Source organism: Hibiscus syriacus, unplaced genomic scaffold (genome assembly GCF_006381635.1).
Source record: "Hibiscus syriacus cultivar Baekdansim isolate YM2019G1 unplaced genomic scaffold, ASM638163v2 tig00010263_pilon, whole genome shotgun sequence".
Lineage (NCBI taxonomy): Eukaryota > Viridiplantae > Streptophyta > Magnoliopsida > Malvales > Malvaceae > Hibiscus > Hibiscus syriacus.
In genome coordinates this window covers 889,670-906,971 of record NW_024062210.1, presented here as the reverse complement: position 1 = coordinate 906,971, position 17,302 = coordinate 889,670, and the positions used below count along the sequence as shown (strand labels likewise).

At 34.5% G+C, this 17,302-nt stretch overlaps 1 protein-coding gene and 1 pseudogene across 1 annotated transcript; one reads left to right on the top strand and one right to left on the bottom strand.

The window, feature by feature from the left end:
- Positions 1-536: 536 nt before the first annotated feature.
- Positions 537-3,137, bottom strand: LOC120203742 (annotated as a pseudogene).
- A 10,003-nt stretch (positions 3,138-13,140) lies between these two features.
- On the top strand, positions 13,141-13,757 carry LOC120203822. The gene is made up of 2 exons (XM_039203992.1): positions 13,141-13,350; positions 13,468-13,757. Exons 1-2 carry the CDS (start codon positions 13,155-13,157, stop codon positions 13,755-13,757), a joined length of 486 nt encoding a protein of 161 aa, XP_039059923.1. The 5' UTR covers positions 13,141-13,154.
- Positions 13,758-17,302: the final 3,545 nt, after the last annotated feature.

The window sequence follows — 17,302 nt, the reverse complement described above, 5'->3', positions numbered from 1 at the left end:
TGCTCTTTTTAGAGGGATTAATTTTTTTTTTCATCTTCCTAAATTAACAGGGACCAACTTTTTTAGGACCAATTTATCAAAATTTTGAAAATGAGAGTTCACCTAGTTTTTCTCTTTTTCTAAGATAGCAAATCATGAATAAACGTGAATTACTATTGATAAAGATCGTAAAAATTCAATCCAGTTTTTTATTTAAATTTTAATAAATATTAATATAAACATAATTATATAAATTCAAACCATGGCCTTTCCTTGCTTATTTCCCCTCAAAAGATTCAATCATAAAACAAGGTTTAATTATGCTCTTCTCATTTTTGCTGGTAACAAAGGAAAGATCCATCAAATTAGAAGAGTAAGGAGGAAAAAAAATCTATTGTAAAATTCTTCAAAACTAAAATAACAGATAACATCACCTGATCTTTAGTAAAATACTATACTCATAAATTCGTAATAATGCATGACCCAACCAATGCAAATGTAATCACCAAAAGATTCCCACAATAATTTTCAAGTTCAAACACAAACCTTACAATAGCCTGGTTCAAAACCTCTCATCTCTTCCTCCCACCACGCTCCCTTAATGAAAGAGCCAGTGTTTCTCCGCTCCAACATTGTAATATGCAAGAGTCATATTGTCCTTCAGGAACCCAGCTTTTCCACTTAGTTTCTGTTTGTTCGAAGGAAGCTGGATCTCCCCTGAAATTTTCTCCTTCAAACTGCCAACCGTTTCGGATAAGGCCTGCACCGTGATCTCGAGAAGTTGTCCTTTGAGATTTCCTTCGTCGAGGTTTGGAACCGATACAGTAATACGAGCAGGTCCCTACAAGAGATCCCAATCAACAGTTGTTACAGATACAATGAAACAAGTGAATACCGAGTACTTTGGAATAAGGGCAAGGGATCCTCGTACCGGATGTTGAGAAAGGAACTGATCTTCGGGAACAAGCATGGAATCATCGAGTTTCTGTTTCTTTGGATCGGGTTCATCAGGAAGTGGTGGAGGAGCTTCCGTGGGTGGTGGCGGTGGAGGCATTCCTTGGGGCAAAGGTGGTGGTGGCTGCATCATAGGCATAGCAGGTGATGGGAAGGTAAGAGGGGCAAAGGGTCTAGGAACTGACACAGGTAAACTGAGAACCTGGTGGAGGGGGCACAGGAGCATTCATGGACATTGATGGAGGCATTTGGGGTGGTCGGTTCATCATCATGTGTGGTTGGCCAGGTGCCATTTGCATTGGAGGTGGTGGTGGACGAATAGATTGCATAATTTGAACACTCATGGGTCGAGGTTGAGGTAATGGCATAGGAAGCCCACCACTCGAAGCTGCAGAATATTGGGGAGCGTTTGAAGGAACACGAGGGAGATTTAAAGCTAGCCCAGGTGGTGGGGGAAGCGGTCGAACTGATGGAACACCAGGTCGAGGAGCAGCAGCAGCAGGACCAGGAAGGTTTTGAGCATTGTTGTTAGCTGCGTCGTTTTGATCCTCTCCCATCATATTTTGAGACATAGCTTGATTTGCAGTTCGTCCAATGCTTCCAGTATGACCATCCCATATAACTGTTTTGGTTGCTCATCTGTCTTTTTCTCAATCTCTCCTTGACAGCATTCGAGACTTCTTCCTCAGTGGTACCAAAGATATCGGGACGTGTGCGTGCAAGACCAACAAAGTTTCTTGATATTTCATCATCCTGTGCAAGAGTTGTCTCCCTAATCTTTGCAAACATCCTCTCTTTCTGCTCCTTGTACTTGGGATCAATTAAGGAAATTCTCATGTGTTCCGACATCTCATTAATAGGAATTAGTTCACCAGTTATCGGTGAAACAACAAACTTGGTAGGATCCCTTTCAGCAGGGATTCTATCCTCAGGCCTTTTCCAGTTCTTCACAATTCTCATCGGTGGTTCAGGTTCCTCGTTTGTTCTTACATCATTCTTTTCACCATCATTCTCTTCGATGCTAGCGGCTCTCATGCCTTCCTCGACAAGCTGTACCTCTTCTTCGTCCATTTCCATTTCAACCTCCTTTCCAGGCTCAACAATTTCATCTTCTTCCATAGTAGATACCTTGCTCCTCCTTATGACCTCCTCAATTGTCATTGGAGGAGACAAGTCCTCATCCTCGTCATCTGCAAAGTCTATAGTCTCAACCACAACAAAATCATGTCAATCGATCATTGCCATTTGCATTCTCTCCTGCTCAATCTCGTCCTCTGCTTTCTGTCTAGCTTGCTCCTGTGAGCGTTCCCATTCCAACCTATGCAAGCACCTCTCTAGCACAGTTGTCATATTGGCAACACTCTTACTCAACTTCTCTGTCAAACCCTTAGGAGGCATCAACACCTTGGAATATGCATCGGCAAGTTCAGTAAAAAAGGTAAACATACTATGAGTCGGCCTTAAAAAGTTGAATTGGGGATTATTAATCTCCCTACTAGTCAATCCAGTCAAGAACGATTTCCCATTTCGTGCAACGAACTGTGCCGTCAGCTTAATGATATCCAACTCTTCCCCTGTAATCCCTTCAGGGAGTCTAACAGTATATTGAGCTGACTCAGGAGGTTCAAGATTCTAATTCACTGGCAGTCTAAACGGAGCAGCAGGATCAGGCTTAGCTACAGCCGCTGCCAAATCATTCCCATCAGCAGCTGCAGCTGTAGTAGGCTCAGTTGGAGCAGAATCAACAGGCTGCAGATCCGGTTGCAGCTGTTGGGAGTTAGATTGATTCTGATTTTGAGCTCGAAATTCAGACAACCTATGTTGATAATAAGCATGGTAGGGATCACAACTAGTCAAGAAATTGAACTTAACATTGTTAGCATTATTTGCTATGATTCGTTTCTCGAATTCCGGTCCGTTCTTGGCAACAAACTGAGCAGTTTTATCAACAATATTCCTAATATCAGGAGGCGGATGAATGATTCCTATAGTTCTAGTGTGGGTTGCAATTGAGCTGGCTTTATTTTGTTCTTCAATCGATGGAGTCTCTTCATTTTGAGTTTCCGGCACCTGAGATGGTGGTAATGGCCCTAAATCTCCATCGGACGGTGGTGCCGGCAGGGGTAATATTGGTATTACCCCAGGCATTTCAAATCGATGTTAAAATAAACTTATAAAGAATCAAAGCAAAACAAAAATAAAACCTGCAATGAAAAAGAATTCAAACTAAATAAATCAGTCGAAATCCGCCGTTGAACATGAAATGATAGTGTGAGGAAAAAAAATAGGGCAGAAAGTAAACAGTGCAGAACATAAGATTTGTAGTTACTTTGAACGAAACTTGCTAGCCCTATCTTATGTTTTTCAAAAATTTTAAAATAGATTACATATTTGAAAGAGGGAATTCAAAGAAAGAAAAGACCGCCGACAATTGAAAACAAAATAAAGAGGATTAAATAGGAGAAAGAAAGGGAGTGGCGCGAAGTTATTACCTGGAAATCCCTACCCAATAATAGAAAGAAAAAAAGAGTAAATTATGGTGGATTTGAAAGAGAAAGATTAGGGTTTTAGGACGAAGATGTTAGGAAAGAAATATAAGAGAGGAAAACATATATTTTCTCGTTTGCCAAACAGGAAAGAGCAAGAGGATTCACTCGGGCCATGAAGTGTATTTGGGACAATTATAAAAGGGTTAATTATCTCATTGATCACTAAATTAAGGTTATATTTTTTTTGTCACCCTAATAATAAAAGCTATCTTATGATCACCTAAGTTATCATGTTGTTACATTTTAGTCATATATACCTTAATTATCTTTATGGGAGTAATGCTAGTCAATAAAGTTTATAATGTATTGGCAAGTGACATCGTTTTAGTTTGACTGATATTAATTTAGTGATGAATTATATAATTTACTTTATAATAATTAATTAAATAAAAGTATATAATTATAATGTTTAGACGAATAATTTGAAATTTTGGAGAGAAAAATGAAATTATGTATTTTAAAATCTACAATTTATAAAGTATTTTTTGTAATTATTTTTGTTTGAATTAAATTAATTTTGAATGGAAACTTAGGTTACTGAGATTTGATATATAAAAAATAACGGTTTGAAAGTAAAATTTACACATTTTATATAAAATATTAGTATATTAATTTTAAGAAAATATATTAATAATATTAATGTTGATTTTGTTGGATATGCGGTGAGAAAAAATAATTAGTCAGATAACGTTGTGGAGAGATTATTTGTTAATGGGGTAATGCTATAGTCTAGCCCAAGACGTATTACTCTCCCGGCGTCCATGCCCTACGCCGACGCTAACACATTGTCGTCCATGCTTCTTAGGAGCCTCCGTGGAGTCTAGGCATTTCCCACCCACCCGATGCCAACCCCTCGGAGACTATGGAGTCTAGGCATCTCCCACCCCCAAAAATCCAAAGACGCCATGCACTCCATGCGTCTCTGCCTACTGCATGGCTCATGCACCAATCACGTAGGTGCAGGCTGGTAGCTGGTAGCTGGTAGCTAGTAGTTGATATTCGAATGATAAAAGCTTAACTCATATCTTTATCCTAACCCATACCCTGTAATAACAAGTTGAACAAAAAGAAAGAATTTCTTTTAGCTATATATATGTAAGAATGATATCGGGAGTGATATCTAAAGTTAAAGATAGAAACAATGATTGCAATTGATAGAGAGAGCAATTACAAATAAGATTAATAGAGGGAGCATTTCAGATAGTTTGGTGTGTGTTTTTTCTTTCATTATTCTAATTTGAGTATGTATTATAGGTAAATTGGTTTAAATTTCTGTTATTTTTTGAAATTAGTCCAATATTTTTTTTGCATAAAAATGGTGAATTAAGTTTGAAGAAATTTTATTTGAGGTATTTCACTATTGATTATTATGTTAATATTATTTTTATAAATATTTGTTAAATTTACTATTGTTGTTATGTTAATATTATTTTTATATTGTATAATATTATTTTTACGATTTATTATCATAGTGTACCATAATTTTTTTATTCTAAATACAAATTTTGAATTTGTAGAGAAAATAAGCAACAACGTTTTCACGATTGTCCATTATAATGAACATATTATGGAAAATGAGGTCGGAGTTGTTTTTTAGTTGAAAGACCAATAAATATGATGTTCAAAAGGGACATCACATTTGTAGAAATGAAGCATATGATAGAAAGGAAAATTCGAGCTACAGTTGATGGTTTGAAATACATGTTTATGTTATGTCTCAATTCAGTTAGATATGTTGCAGTACTAGTTGAAGAAGATGGTGATATTGGAACCATGATTGGATTACACGAGTCAACAAATTTGCAGTTATTGAGTTATTTGTTGATGTGTGTAAGATATATGATGTTCCTAGGTCATCAAGAAATTTGGTTGGAAATTCATCTCAAATGGCTTTCGGAATTGAGTTTGAGTACCCGACATACATATCGATAAACAGTTTTATGGCGCTATTGGAAGGTGGAAATGAAGTCGGTGGAACAACTGCAGCAACACAGTATGAGGAGAGAAACATATATCATTCGGAATTGACTGTTGATGTTGATGTTGAAAATCGATGGGGAGAAATCCATGATGATTCCAACGAAGATGAAGAAACTGAAGAACCTGTTTTGGCCGACGATGATAATTTTTGTTGTGGGGGTGCACCTAACATGGCCATTGATAAAGTTTCGACACCGTATCAACCTACCCCTCACATGTACGAGACAAATTATGATGCGATGAGGGCACCAGAATTCCCAGACATGCGCATATACCTCCATAACACATGGTTGAATTATTCAAAAATTCTGTGAATTTTCGATTGGGATGCAATTTAGGAAAAATGAAGCTACATTGGCAATTAAAGAGTATTGCATTAGAGTCCATGTGATGTCCACGTTGCAGAATCCAACCAAAAAACCATATATGTGAAGTGTGTTAAATATGTCCCAGAGTGCAAGTGGAAGATCATAGTGCCCAAAATTTAAAGGCACAATGCTTGGGTCATCACAAGGTATAATGGTCCTCACACATGTTTGCGAAACTCAATCGAACAAGATCACTGACTATCAGACTCCGATGTAATATGTGAATACGTGAAGTGTTGGTTGAAAAGAATCCAAGGATCCCTTGTTTAGTGTTAGCTGCATCTATTCGAAGCCAATTTGGATACCAAGTAAAATACGACAAGGTTTGGAATGCAAAATGAAGGTAATGAAGCTGACATAGGAGATTGGGATACATCGTACAATGAGCTACCACATTTGTTACAAGCAATGAATAATTCATCCGGGGAAGTATAGTGAAGTCTCAAACCATGCCTGCATATGACGAAGAAGGTCAACTTGTTCCAGGGAAGAAAATATTTCATAGACTCTTTTGGGTACTCAAGTCATACATAGAAGGATTTCCATTTTGCAAACGCAAGTAGATGGTATGGTTGTATGGTCAATATAAGCATATATTCTTTATGGCAGTTGCGCAAGATGAACGAAATATCTTCCCAATTACATTCGTCATTGTTGAAGGAGAGACAACAGAGGCTTGAGATTTCTTTTTGACCAATATACGTCAATATGTCGTTTGAGAAGATGAAGTTTGCTTGATATCCGATCGAGGAACATGCATTTTGGCGGCAATTGAATGACCATGAAGTTGTTGGATACCTCTGCATGCATATCTCACATTTTGTATCCTCCATATTGGTAAGAATAATATCGATTAGTTTCATAACGCCCGCATTCATAGTGAAATAGTAAGCATGGGTAAGTTTTATTTTCAAAATGTGTGTATTGATTTATGTGGTCTTTTAATTGAGGTTTAACACAATATATATATATTATGAAACATGATACGAACTACACCGACCAAATTTTTATAAGAGGTTAAAGAATTTGAAGCTATTTTATGATGATCAGCGTGTTTGGAAGTGGGATTAGAAAATACCGCGATAAAAATGGTCGCAAGCATACGAAAAGGATCGATGATACGGACACATGACCACAAACCTTGCTGAGACAATTAATTCAGTACTAAAAAGTACAAGTCATCTCCCAATAGCGAGTGTGGTGAAAGAGACATACTTTAGGTTGGCTAAGGTTTGGTCAGATAAAGGAAAGAGATTAAGTGTCTCATAAATAGAGATCAAACTTGGGCTCCTACAGTGGGGGAAGTAAACAAGCAATTGGCAACCTCAATGCTTGTTCATAATTTCGACCGAGTTGGTCATACTTTTGTTGTGTCATGCATACGCCGCAACGAAGGAGAGAAGACCAAACATTTAGAGTTGATTTACGAAACAAATGGTGTGATTGTGGCCGCTTTCAGGCATGAGATATTCATTGCTGATGCAGTCACTGCATGTATGTATGTTGATGTAAGCTCATACAATTATGTTGATGACTGCTTTCACCTACATAGGATATTAAATGTCTACAATGCATTCAGACAAATCAATGCTTCGTAGAAGTCCAAAGGGTCGACCTGAGTCCAATCGTATTCATACCAGTATGAATTTCCATGCTAGAGATAAAGGTCAACCAAAAGATGTGGATTATGTAGGGGTGAAGTTATTCAAAAAAGAAATGTCCAAATCTACCAAGATATAAGCCTCATCAGTAATCATATATGTATTTGTATGTATATATTTGAATTTTGTATAATAATTAATTTGATTTTATAATAATTAATGTATATTTTTGATATCATATTGTATTAATAATTAAATTTATTTTATAATAATTTATGTATTTTTTATAATAATTTATGTATTCTAGTTTTAAAAAAATATTTTATTTTATCTTAACCTATTAAATATATTTTATTATCAAATTAAATTGAAATATATATTTTATGTTATTTATTAAAAAAATATTCTTATCTAACATAAAAATATATTTTTATCTCATCTTAACTTTTAATATTTAATAAAATTGATATAATTACACATTTTGTCACTTATACTTTATCAATTTAGTCATAATTTTAAAAAATTAAAATTAATTTCTATATTTTATCTCATCTTAACTTTTAAAATTTAATAAAATTTATATAATTACACATTTGGTTATTTTTACTTATATATTCTATCAATTTAGTCCAAAAAATTAAAATTACTTTATATTTTTATCCCATCTTAACTTTTAAATTTAATAAAATTTATATAATTACACATTTGGTCACTTATACTTTTATATTCTATCAATTTAGTCATAATTTTAAAAAAATTAAAATTAATTTATATATTTTTAATATAATAATTTATGTATTTTAACTTTAAAAATATATTTTATTTTTATCATAAATTATTAAATAAATTTTATTATCAAATTAAATTAAATATATACTTTATTGTTATTTATTAAAAATATAATTTTTTGTTATTATCTAACATAAAATATATATTTTATCTCATCTTAACTTTTAAAATTTAATCAAATTGATATAATTACACATTTGGTCAGTTTAACTTATATATATCAATTTTGTCCTAATTTTAATAAATTAAAATTATTTTATATTTTTTATCACACCCCATCTTAACTTTTAAAACTTAATAAAATTGATATAATTACACATTTTGTCACTTATACTTTTATATTCCATCAATTTAGTCGTAATTTTAAAAAATTAAAATTAATTAATATATTTTTATCTCGTTTAACTTTTAAAATTTAATAAAATTGATATAATTACACATTTGGTCACTTTTACTTATAGATTCTATCAATTTAGTCCTAATTTTAATAAATTAAAATTAATTTAATCTTCGAATTAGATCATGCCATGTGTTAGTAGTGTCAAATATCATGACACATGTCGTTGGGACAATGTTAACTATTTGACTTGAAAAAATATATTTTTATATTAATTTTAAAATATAATAAGAATAAAATTTAAATATTTAAGTTAAGGTAAAAATTTCTATAAAAAAATATTTACTATGTTTAGAAAATACTAATATAATTTAAATTTAATTTTAACTTATAATAGCATTTTATTTACTATTAATTTTTATAAAAATAATTGACTTTATAATTCTTGCCGATGTTGAGGTGTTGTGGAATGATAATGTCGAGGCGGACGTCTAAAGCGTTGTGACCGTTGCAGTTGCTCAAGAGTATGGTACTCGTCCTCTTCATTCATTGGGGGCATATCAGTTGGTGTTGTAAATATATGCCCACCACCATGATCTCTCATTCCACCACTTTGCTCTTCCATCCCTCCTAGAAACGTAAACTGACAAATAGTCGTATTTGATATCATAAATGTCATTTGCTCAAAGTCATATGTTGATTCAAACATTAGAGAGTATGGGTGCCTGAGGATGCATTAACTCGGGTATGTTGCTGGAACAGAAGAATCATCAAACAATTATGATGTTTCCGCTTCATGTTGTTGAGATGAACTCCCACTTCACTTGGTATAAATTTATCGATTGTACCAAATTTCTTATATTTCTTAAATTGTTTCCTTTCTCCCAACGTCGTCAGGTAAGATTTTCTATGATCCCTATATACTGAAGGTAAGTCAAAGTCTCAAAATTAAAATCACCATCTTGAATTGGATCAAGAGGTGGCAAGTATGAAGCTCTTTTGTTCCAAGCATTAATGCATTCGCGTGCTACGTAATTCAATTCACGTTGTGCTTACCCCATCATCTAATCTGTGCAAGGGATAATGATCCCATGGAATGGGCGGAATAGGTTGGTGGCAACTGAACTGCCTCAACACTCGATCCAAAAATTATATCTCTACAAAAACAAAATGAATTAATGGTGTAACAGCACCCCAATATTGACAACCATCCAAAACATCTACAGGCACCACGCTAAATTTTTTTCATCTATGTACGACCTCCAATTAAACTGTAAAATTAAATTTATAAAACTTAATTAGACGGGAAATTATAAAATTATAAATAAATAAATATTATTTTATATTTATATTATAAAATTAGTCCTCCAAAAATTAATTCATTAGGTAAAATTATAAAATTATAAATTAAGAAATAAATATAAATAAATAATATATTTTATATATAATATTATATTATATTATATTATATATATATTATATTATATTATATATTATATATATATTATATTATATTATATTATATTATATTATATTATATTATATATATTATTATATTATATTATATTATATTATATTATATTATATTATATTATATATTATATTATATATTTATATATTATATTATATTATATTATATTATATATATTATATTATATTATATTATATTATATTATATTATATTATATTATATTATATATATATATTATATTATATTATATTATATTATATTATATATATTATATTATATTATATTATATTATATTATATTATATACCTTCTTTTTGCTATAAATGTCAATCTTCAACCGAAATTCTTTAATATTATATGTACTAGTCACGTTCTTTCTATTTTATGCCTCCATCTGTATATCAAAAAAATATTTGTTACTTATTTTTAACCACAATAAATAAATTCTAATTAAGAATTTAAATTAAAATAGAGAAAAAAAAACTTACCTTCCGAAAAGATGAAAGTCAATCGTTGTTCGACTAATCGATGTTAAAAATGGAAGTCTGTGCCAATCCCAAGATTGTAGCAACATCAGACATCCACTGATTTCTGATATATTAATATTATTGACGCCTTGCACATCTCACGGTACAAGAATACCAATATCGCAGATCCCCAACTGTACTAACATGTATTCTGAAAATTTCTCAAAAACGGGAGATACTGAGTGTGAACCAGATTACCGGATTTATCAAGCATCAAAACTCCTCCAATCAACTACAAGATATATGCTTGAGTTACATATACAATTTCTTCTTGGATACTATTTTGTTGGAGTTTAAATTGATTCTCCAACCACGACAGCCTCAAACGACACCCTTTTAAATCTAGGCTTACTGTCGTCTGCCCAAGAAACTCATTGCAAAGTGTTTCCACATTATTGTAATCATTTCTCATCACCACCGACATCCAATTTCTTGGAACCCCAAGTTGGAAGGCCACATCTTCTAGGGTTATCGTACATTCTCCGCACGAAAAATGAATTGTATGTGTTTCTGCCCTCCAACGTTCAATCAATGCACGTATCAAACCCGAGACCAACTTATACTCTCGAATAAATGTAACATAATAAAATCCAGACTCTTCTAGGTGATCTTCAATCACATGGTGTGGCTTAGCGAGAATGTTGAGCTGATGACGGAGGACTCTCTGCTTGTCTTCCTACAATTACAATATTTATGAAATTAATCAATTAATCATAAAATAAACTTCTACCATTTAATAATAATAATTTATTATCATATAATAATATTTTATTAAATAATAACAACATCATCACTCCTAAATGGCTAGAAATACGTTGAGTGTCAAGATGAAGTAGTTGATTTTGTTCTTTTATTTGAACGAATTTGTAGAAAAAAAATAATTTTAATAACATTAATAATTAATATAAACATTATTATAAAAAAACTAATTTAATCTAAACAAAGTAAGAGATTAAAACATCAACAAATAAAATAAAATAAAATTTAATTTACTTGATTGTTTCCTTCTCTTCTTCCTCCTTCTTTTCTTTCTTCTTCTTCATTTCTTCCTCCTTCTTTTCTTTCTTTCTTCATTCTCCTCTTTTTATTTCTTCTTCCTGGTGCCCCTCCCTCTCATACACTCCCCTATATAAGAACAACCCAACCAACCCGGACCCATTATTGATGCTATTATTGTAGTATTATTGCTACAAAATGAATCTTTTATTGCTGCCCATCCAGGCGGTAGATTGTCATGCAGGGGCAACGTCACGGGTGTTGTTCGCGGGGGAGGGGCATACATGCAGGAGAGAGACGCATGACTTACATAGAGTCTTTGGGGGGTTTTGGCCAAACACACATGGCTTGCCCTGCAACTTTCTGCATGCATGGGCTATGCAACATCGTTGGAAATGTTTGGAAGGCAACCTGACTTGCATGCATGTAGCATGCAATGTAGCTGGGCGGAAAACGCCTGGAAGACAGTGCGACTTCGAGGGTGGGAGAAACGCATGGAAGGCAATGCGTCTAGGGTGGGAGAAACACATGGAAAGCAATGCGTCTAAGGTTTAGACGCAATGAGGGCAATGCAACTCCGGGGCACACTGTAGCAATCACCCATTCAAAGAAATAATCTCTTGACAGCATTATCTGAGCCATTATTTTTTCTCACTATATTATTCGAAAAATTCAGCTATAATATTAATATAAAATATAAAAACACATTTAAACGCATTGATAATAGCACGAACCAAGTGGCATCCGTGGTAAAGGAATTGTTATTATTCTTTGAGGACCCGGGTTCGAGCATCATAGATGTCAGAGGTGTAAGCGTTTATCTTTGAGTAGATACTACACTGTACTTACCTTATATCCCTAGAGGACATGGGTTAGAGCACCGATAGGGGTATGAACGTTTATGTTAATTGGTTGAGGCTCTTTAAACCACTACAAATATGAAATCACCTTATATTTATGTAACTAGAGTCTAGTAGTGGATTCAAAGACGAAAGATTTTATGCTAAAAGGGGCGAACTTATAAATTTTTATAGAGGAATAAATATATAAAATTTTAGCATAAAAAAATTATCCATACAAAATATACATAATAAAACCTAAAATACAAGAGAATTTTAGTAGGATGATTGCCTCCATCTGCTCCCTCTCGATCCATTCTTGGGTGGATCTACATCAAGCTTTGGATAAGTATTCACCATAAAATATGATTTTTTTAATTAATTATCTAGTTTATTGATATTATCCACCTACATATGTATATGTATATATATATATATATGCCACGTCTAAATTCTAAAATTTATCATTAAGCAAACGATTTTATTTGTTCGCTCCTTTACAAAGACTTTTATGTTGCTGTATGAAACGGTAGAAAGAGAAACAATGCAGCATTTCGTCATTGTCAAAGAAAAGTAAAGTTTGAATGGATGAACCTCAACAATTTCATGAATCATGTCGTCACTACAAATAAAAAAAATCATATAAAAAAAGGAAAAAGGAAAATGAAAAGTTATTTATTATTAATGCTAAATGAAGAAACAGCCAAAAACAGAGCGAGAAGAGAAGCAGCACAAACGAGATTCAGACTGGTGGACTGAACCGATATGAGACGTTTGGCTCGGCCATCAAGAAACGTGTTAATGGATTTCGGTGCTTGGCGGCGCCTATGTTCCCTACTTATTCAAATCACCATTTCAGAGTTCATCTGGAGCTCGAGAAACATGCATTTATGGAGGAAGATGAGGAGGGTTTGGATCTCTGTTTCTCAAAGGCTTAAACCCCATAAACCCACAGTCAAAGGTCAGTTGAGTTTCATATTCCATGATCATCAATCCCAGATCCCTTCTTTTCTTTATATAATTCTAGTTTGGATCGATTTTGGTTCTTGGTGTCTTGAGGAAACTGGTGATTTAGCAGGTGGGAAAGATGGCGAAGCCTGTAATGCAAATGGTTTGTTGAAGCTTGAAGATGATGTAATGATGTGTGGATATGAAGACGTACAGGTGATGTGGAAATTATTGAATTCGCCGCAAATGGAACGAATCGGAGCAGCAGCAGCTGCCGCCGCAACAACTACAACAGTGTCTCCGTTGTCGCGTCGGAAACATTGGTCATCTTCTTGGATGGCTATCATTTGGCCTAACCACAGAAATACTAGCTCACCATCTTCATCTCCGTCTTCATTCGGTTGGGTTAAATCCAGTTAAAGAGTTAAAAGTTAGAAATACAAATTGTGTTTGATATCAGTTAAAGCCCCCTTAAAATGTTAAAATTGTGCTTTGATCCCTCCAAATATTATAAAACTATGAACATACATGCTATAAATTATAGCATATGGTATTCAACAAAATACTTAATGTGGAAAACTTTACCTTTAATCGTACTCAAAACTCCATACCAAATTTTTAACCAGAACCTTCATATATCCTTCAAATATTCAACAGTGCATTAAGCATCAAATTTAACATCATACTTTTTATTGAACCTCCGAGCATTAAATTAAGAACACTTAAATTTGATGATTAGAACTTCATATGCGAATAAAAATAGGAACCAACAATGAGAGACAATACAAATGCATTAGGAAAAGCATTATAACCATGGCAACAATAACAAAGATCAGGTAGTTTCTTGACTTTCACTTTCCCATCGACAAACTCATTTGAAAAAGAAGCTATTACCTACGAAATTTCTAGCAACCCTGACATTAAGCCTGTTGGGATTTGGACAGTGTATTGCACAATAAGCAAGAAGGCGCAACTTCTGGTGTGGGATAAAGAGATTGACGAGTCGGGTCTTGTTCTTCTTCTTGTACAGAGTAGCGAAACAGAGGTTGGTTTTACACGGGTACAAGGGGGAGAGGGGGGAGCTTAAACTGGATGTGATTTATTAAAGGCGGGGAAGTTGCAATTCTCGGAACAAAGCAAAACTATTGTCTTGAAGAAACATGAATTAAGGTCGTAATGATGGATTGCATAAGAGATTATGTACATCATAAAATGCAATAATCATGACAAGAACTAGAGAGTGATGGAAGGTCGTCTACACTGGAATATTATCCAGGGAATACCCATCAAAATCAAGTGTGAAGGTTGCTTAACTCATCTTATTGCCATACAAATACTGGAAAAATTGTCACATTTGCACAAGATAACCAAATAAAACAATTAGAGTGCGGAACTCAGGTATCTCCATACCATTATTTTACTCTCTACTAAGACCTATTCTATCCTTATAGTTCCTTAGCATGGGACTAACAATTCTTGGTCGGGTCTAAGATAGTTGATAATGCTTAGACTTAGTGTGCAATAGTCCTTTTCTCGCTTAGTTGTACTAACTAGTAGGAATTATTTTCTCTCCTTACTATATTTTGGCCTAATTTTTCACATGTTTGTCTCTTGTTTTAATTGAATATGCTTATATATTCATTTGGGTGCATATGGTTGAAAATTCAAAGGCATGGGCGGCTGTTTTTTCCAACATGGGCGGCTGGAAAATAAAAACAACACATGGGGCGGCTAATTGTTGAAAATAAAAGGGATAATCATAATTTTAGTCCCTTTGGACTTTAGGGTATTTACAAGTTTAGTCCTAAGTTTCAACTATAAATACCCTAGCTCATTTAGCTTCAAAATCATCCCAAAACATTTCTTTCTTCCCAATACTAGAGAGTTTTCTTGTGAGTAGTGAGTGTTTTGTAAACACCTGTAAATTTTCTCTCTTAGTAAAAGATCTGCAGCAGCCCTGAGACGTAAGCACTATTGGCTGAACTCCGTTATCAATTTTCGGGTATTATTTTTCGCTTTTATTTCGCATTCTCACTAATCTAGTTATAAAGAAATTATTGGTTCTCGTTTTATTTCCTAACAACTGGTATCAGAGCTTTTGGTTGTAAATTTTGTCAATTTTTGTGATGTTACAATTCATTATTATTCACGTGAATAGTAAATTTCGTGAATAGTAAAAAAAATTTGTCGGTGATACGAATTTGTCGACAGAGGTGTTCTAAAACACGGTGGTTCGCAAGAATTGTCAGAAACGATCCAAACGAAGCCAGATTCGAGTGGGAGCGATGGCTGCAGACGAAGGGAATGTGAAAATTGAAAAGTTCGATGGTGCGGACTTTGGCTTTTGGAAGATGCAGATCGAAGATTTTCTGTACCAGAAAAATCTATATCAACCCATCTCAGGAAAGCAACCAGAGGGCATGAAGAATGAAGACTTGACTCTTCTCGACCGACAAGCCCTCGGAGTTATCCGACTGACGTTGTCCCGAAATGTTGCTTTCAACATAGCAAAGAAAAAGACCACGACGGGTCTTATGGCGGCTCTCTCCAGTATGTATGAGAAGCCATCGGCCTCAAACAAAGTTCATTTGATGAGGCGATTATTCAATTTGCGGATGACGGAAGGGGCATCAGTGGCTCAACACCTGAATGAACTCAACACAATCACAACCCAGTTGAGTTCCGTGGAAATTGAATTCGATGATGAAGTTCAAGCTTTAATTCTCTTATCATCTCTACCAGACAGTTGGAATGCTACTGTTATAGCAGTTAGCAGCTCGTCGGGAAATAGTAAATTAAAATTCGACGATGTTCAGGATCTGGTACTGAGCGAAGAAATTCGAATGAGAGAATCGGGTGAAGCATCAACCTCCTCAGCCTTGCACACGGAGTCCAGAGGGAGAACTTCAGAAAGAAATTCAAATCGTGGCAGATCGAAATCCAGACGGGGAAAATCAAGAACGGGAAAGAAAGATTTTACCTGTTATAATTGTGGCAAAAAGGGTCACTTTAAAAGGGATTGCCGAGCACTGAAGAAATATACCGGCGCACAGGAATCTACAAACATGACAGAGGAGACATGTGATGCCATGATTCTAAGCGTCAACAGTCCGATTGAATCCTGGATCTTAGATTCAGTGACATCTTTCCACTCCACCCCATGCCGAGAAATCATGGAGAACTATGTCAGTGGTGATTTTGGGAAGGTTCATCTAGCTGATGATGAAATCTTGAAGATCGTCGAAAAATGAGACATCCGACTAAAGTTGCCAAACCAGACCACCTGGACTCTGAAAGGAGTAAGACATATTCCTGGCCTCAAAAGAAATCTGATTTCTGTAGGACAGCTTGATGGAGAAGGATATAGCACAACTTTTTCAGGTTGTGAATGGAAGATTACCAAAGGAGCACTCGTCATTGCTCGTGGTAAGAAAACTGGTACTCTCTATGTAACCTCAAATTTAGAGAATATCATTGCAGCCGCAGATGCTGATGGAAAATCAAACCAATGGCACCAAAGGCTTGGCCATATGAACGAGAAAGGGATGAAGACGCTTTTGTCAAAAGGGAAGCTACCGGATCTAAAGAATGTAGATGTCGGACTATGCGAGGATTGCAGCTTTGGCAAACAAAAGAAAGTCAGCTTTGCAAAGATTAGTAAGACACCCAAGGCTGAAAAATTAGAGTTGGTTCATACTGATGTATGGGAACCATCTCCAGTTCCATCTCTTGCAGGCTCATTATATTATGTCACATTCATCGATGATTCTACAAGGAATGTGTGGGTTTTTTTTTTCTGAAACAGAAATCAGAAGTCTTTGATACCTTCAGAAAATAGAAGGCCATGGTGGAAAATGAGACTGGTCTGAAAGTCAAGCGGTTGAGATCTGACAATGGAGGAGAGTACAGAAATAGGAGATTCAGAGACTTCTGCGCAAACAATGGGATCAAGATGGAGACAACAG